General features: G+C 38.9%; 1 protein-coding gene across 1 annotated transcript; it reads right to left on the reverse strand.

The window, feature by feature from the left end:
• Positions 1-1,778: 1,778 nt before the first annotated feature.
• LOC144657932 (S-phase kinase-associated protein 2-like) lies at positions 1,779-4,644 on the reverse strand. Its single transcript, XM_078518271.1, has 2 exons — positions 4,090-4,644; positions 1,779-2,710 (listed from the first exon to the last, which is right to left on the reverse strand). Exons 1-2 carry the CDS (start codon positions 4,538-4,540, stop codon positions 1,779-1,781), a joined length of 1,383 nt encoding a protein of 460 aa, XP_078374397.1. The 5' UTR covers positions 4,541-4,644.
• Positions 4,645-5,604: the final 960 nt, after the last annotated feature.

The raw sequence follows: 5,604 nt of genomic DNA on the forward strand, positions 1-5,604 counted from the left end.
TTTTATCAAGGAAGTCACGCTAGCCAATACATTCTATAAGTCAAGGAAGTCACGCTAGCTAATATATTCTATAAGATTCGTGGCTCTTCTTGGTCACTTCAAGTTAAAAAGATACAACTGCTCGAGTCTTTTTTTTTAACTTTAAGGGATTTCTACAGAAGACCTAAAAGAATTTTTGATTTCCTGTGCATGGCCAATTTTTTATTCCTCTAATGAAAAACAAAAAGAATTGTTTAAGTTGTTCGTTACCTGCCAGTGATCCAATTAGTAGCGTGGGAACGCTCAAGTATGATTGGTTAAAAATAGGTGAAATTTGCATGTTTGCTAAAAGCATTTGCAGATGCATCATCAAAACTTGCACTGTCTAGGAGTATAGCGAAATGAACTCTTTATGTTCTTGAAATGACTTAATAATTGTACACCGGTATTTACATAACAGAGTTTTGTTTCACAAAGCCAAATCGATGTTGCTGTTTCAGAATCCGAACTTGCAGGTGCGCCAGACCAGAAGGATCGCAGGCCTCTGGGGCCGAGATTGGCAGGTCAAACGTCGACCGCGGTCAAACGACAAAAATATTCCAAAAACAAGACAAGTACTTCAAAGATAGGGCTTTGATTGTCGCAGTTCCAAATTTGATACATTACCGGTATCGTGACAATTGATTAACTTTTTGGGGCTTTATTTAAAAATTCTACGTGTTTGAAAATGGTGATATGTTGACTTGTCTGCACCATTTTGTCAAAGCACTTTGGTTGAAATGCAAAACATTTGAAAAATAAAAACACTCTAATACCTGAAAAAAAAAAAACGGAAATATTGATATGTTTACACTCGTCGGCTATTTCATTGATACTTGCGCATACTGACACTTCAATATGAGCGAAATTACCCAAAGTAGAAAGAAAAGCTGCCTGAGACGTTTGACTGCGGTGAAGGTGCGTCGAGATTTGACCTCCCGTTATCATTTGAAGCTTGAGGCTGCAGATGCACTATCAAAGGCTGCGTTTAATAAAATAAAAGGGACATCCAAACTTGCACTGCCAAGCACGGTAGCGAAATGAACATTCAATTTTGTTGAACTGACTAAAGTTATATCGCAGACCATTATTTTAAAATAAAAACGTTTATATGTTTTGCTAATATCCTGTGAAAGACGTTTTACGCGTAAATATCTCAAGAAACCCAGTGAAAATATTTCGACACTAATTTCCTACTGATTCCCACAGTGGTCCCTTGTTAAAATTCCGATTTTACACAGATGAAATGGCGGCATTACAGATTAGAAGTACCCGATCGGCTTATCAGCCAAACTGAATACAGTTGTCCTTGTCGACGCAATCGTTGTAAATGTGTTCTTGTTTGTTTAAGATTTTTCAGTTTTGCTGCGAACTATCAGTAGTCTCATGCAACGTAACAGCTCCATCTGAGGTCTTTGAGGATGTTTTGAGGATGTTAAGCATCACACATTTTAGATAAATTTAAAATCCAGAGATAGCTCAGGGATAGCTGGTAGCTAGGCTTATACATTAGAAATCCACGGGGGAAAAACGCTGTTGTGAAATGTCATGTGAATTTGATGTGTCAATTACGCACGACCATCGACCCACGATGCACGACGCACGACCCGCGACGCACGCCAATAAGACAATCTCTTTATCATCTCTTTCCTTAAATCAATGTCATGTTGTGTTTATGTTTTGCTGGTATTTATGAATAACAACATTTATTATTCTAGAACTTTCGGCAAAAACGATTTCTAACTATACAGTAGTTATAACTATTGATACTTCCCTTTTTTGACATTGTCTAAGCTATTTTGCGGCCCAGGGAGGAAAAAGTGCTTATTTTCTACTATTGATATATCTTCCCTATTGCAAACGTGATATGCCAAGCTTTGTATAGACACCACTAAGTTGCTTACAAATAAACCATTCAAAATTAGTTCCTTGAGCCGCCGACATTTCTGCAACAAAAACACAAACGAGCGTTCGATTTCAAAATTATTAGTTGAATGGAAATAATTAACACAGACAACTTCCAAGTCAAGACAATTTCTACCCAGTGAACGGATAATTTTTTCCGTACCTAAAAGTTCGTTTCCTGCAAAACTTAACAGCCGAAGCCGAGGCACGCAGGGAAGAAAGTTTTCGAAATAGACGAACGCTAAAGGAATTGATGAGACATCCAGACAGGTTAGACTTGGACAATGGAATAGTAAATCACTGACACATTGTACGGTGACAGGATAGCGTCGGTGAAGGAAGAAAACTTCCAGCAAAGGAAAACCGTCCACAACTAATCTAAGGATTTCATCAGTCAACGCACATTTCAAGTAGCGCAGGCGCTTAAGCTTTGGTAACACATCTGACAGGCCAGAAAATGACAGGCCGTAACAACTCAGCACATTCAACTCAGTGATGTTTGCTTGAGCCCAATCCACCTTCCTGATATATTCGTCTTGTATCTGAGTTCCTTCTAAAATAAGCGTTTTTAACCGCGGGCATTTTTCTAATAACGTGGACAATGTTCTTCCTTGTACATTACGGCATTTCGCAACACATATTGACTCCAAAAATGACGAGTTCTCGGCAATAATCTGGATGGTGTGGTCTGTGACCCAGTCACAATGCCTGCAATCCACAATACGCAGGTTATGCTTTGTCATGAACATTCTTAACAACAGTCGAGTACTTATACAGCTGTGAAGACCTAAAGGAAACAATCAAATAATTAATGACAATAAAACATGGAGTGTTCCAAACGCCCTAGATATGTTAAAATGGCACAAGAAAGGATACTGTTTGTGGGAGCTAGAATCACAAATTAGGTGCAATTCGAACAGGGACAAAATTAATTAATAAATAATTAATAATACTTTCTGACAAAAATTCCAACGGCATTTTATAAAATAAGCAAAAAGAGATAACTGACAGGGTAAAATTGGCGTTCAAAGCAGGGATCTGGACAAGATCAGTGTCAACATGGAGAAACCAGAAACAAAAAGCAATTTACATTTCGAAGTAAAGTTGAGAGTAACCTGCGATCAGGCGTTATTTTTCTCGCGGCGGAGGGGTCAACGGAAAAATGAACGCCTGATACAATTACTTGACGAGTCGTCTTTAAAAAGTCCAGAATCTGGACTTTTTTCTGATTGGCCGGAAAACCAAAGGCAGCATAAGAACTCTATCCTGATTGGCTAATGGATTTTAAGTCTAATATACGGTCCAAAAATATCGCACGTAGACAAAAACAATGGTAGATGATTGTTATCATGGCGGGTGTTGAGCGGAATGAAGTAGAAAGCGAGTTCTTCTAGGTTTTAGAAAATCTCTCAAGAGTTTTGTTCACAAAACATTTAAAGACGAACAAAGGGAGTGTATTCGGTGAATAGTTTGTGAAAGAAAATATGTTTTGGCTGTGCTTCCGATGGGATTCGGTAAGAGCGTGATCTATCACCAGTGGTGTCGAAGAGTATTACATCACACCACCAAAGACGCCAGACGATCGTGCCAGTGACGAAAACTACGACCTTGAAATTACTGACCTTAGCCTTACACAAAATCAGCCTTTGCAGAAAACAAATTTTAAAAACCACCCGATCAGCTCGTTCAAAAAGGGTAATTTTAACACATGTTTGTGAGAGTAAATATATAATTTGAAGGCGCTATAAATCACGCTTATCTGATGGCATCGCCGACATTCTCGACGACGTTGACAGATATTTTAATTAGGGGGCGGCAAACGACTTGACAAGTAATTGTATCAGGCTTTCCTTTTTTTCTCCTTCCCTCCGCGAAAAAAAAGAAAGCCTGATCGCAGGTTAAGTTGAGAGGGCAACAGTGTGCGCCACACTTCTAGGAACGTCCAACCATCAATCACAAGAGATAATTGCCGCCAAGATTTGTTCGACCTTTTTTGCACCAAACAGCAAATCATCAACCGAAAGAATGCAGTTACCCCGTTAACATGGCACTTGATTCCCCATGCAGCGTTTTTAAAAAAAGTGTGATGTGATTACAAATAAACGCTGTCACAATGACTCGCTGCATCTTTGAAAGCGTTACTAAAACAAAAAGTGATAAACCTACCCAAATACTTCACGTTATACGCTTGTGTCAAAATATCTTCAACTCCTGCAGCGAATCCACTGGCATTTCTTAAGTCCAAGAAAGTTAGCGTCTCTACCTGATCAGATCGGAGCTCATACCAAGGCCCAGCGGAATGAAATCTGCAGTCATTAAGACTTAAGCTTTCCAACCTATAGCAATGTTCGAACAAACCTTGCAGAATCTCTGTAGTTACAAGGTTCTTATTAAGGCTTAGGTGTTTTCCGAGCGGTACAAACATGGTATTTATCAATCTGAGTATAATATCGGCGCTCAGTGATCTGGCGAATGGTTCAAGATCAAGGCGAGACCAAAGTGAGCTATCACGTGACAGGCGGTTCCAGGTCCGACAAACTAGTGCAATTCTGAGGAGATCTTTCTGGGAAAGAAATGTAAATACCCCCAGCCAAATATCATCTGGTAAGATTTCCATTAGCGTACCTAGCGGATCCAATTATTGACTTAAACTTCATGTAGAATTATCTCAGTAGTCGTCAGTAGTGACGGGAAGATCTCGGTTTTGTTATTAAAAAAAACTATTATGACGCGCTTAATTAGCGCGCGCATGGAAAGCAAATAAAGTTCCATGTAAAGGTGGTGGTAAACGAGGACACTTTGTTGCGGATACATTGTTGCCATGCTGCGCACAAAATGTTCCTGGCAAAAATCAGAAACAATTTTTGTGTCCCGGACACAAATGTTGCGCGTGCCGGAAAACGGGAAAACATTTGTGTCCGCAACATTGTATCCTCGTTTGCAACCACCTGAAGATGCGCCATGAGTCTAGAACTGGGCCGAGTATGATCGCCAACATGGCTCCGTGACTCGACAACCACGTGGAGGCCGTGTTCCCTCAAATAATCAAGACGGTATTTTAGTACCGAAAATTTATACTAGCGAAGCCTTGGCTGATTTTAATACCTCTCATCATAAGGTAAGGTTTTTCGTATGTTAGTGGTTTTTATTTTTTTTACAAGTGAACACAAATAACTACTTTACTATTACCATAGCTACTTACAGAAATTACACGGAGTTTAAGTGTAGTGGCATTCAACTAAAGTATGAAGAATAGAGAAAAGATACAGTATTACATTTGATCTTAAATTTGTCCTGAAATGGTTTAAATGGTTAGGAGCTTTCCGTTATTGTCCGAGATGTCTTGAATTGAGATGACGCCTTTTTCTTTCCATTTTTGTAAGAAGAAACTATTCCCATCAATCAGGATATCTCAAATCTGGATCATAGCCGTGTTGATATAAATTCCTAATTTCCAGAAAATTTGCTAATATTTTTCTATCAAAACTGGAATTCCAGATTTCACTACAAATTTGAAATCGTAGTTCATCGAAGAAGGAAATTTAGTCCAACATACTTGTTAAAAAATGAGACAATTTCTGAAATTCTCAGGGTTTTGAAAGTAAGGCACTTGCCGAAGAGGGAGAGTTTGTGCCCTCTCCATAAATCTAGTTTGATGTTCAGATTGTAAATCTTTTTAGC

Source organism: Oculina patagonica, chromosome 6, assembly GCF_052425735.1.
Source record: "Oculina patagonica isolate OP01 chromosome 6, crgOcupat, whole genome shotgun sequence".
In the NCBI taxonomy this organism is placed as follows: Eukaryota; Metazoa; Cnidaria; class Anthozoa; order Scleractinia; family Oculinidae; genus Oculina; species Oculina patagonica.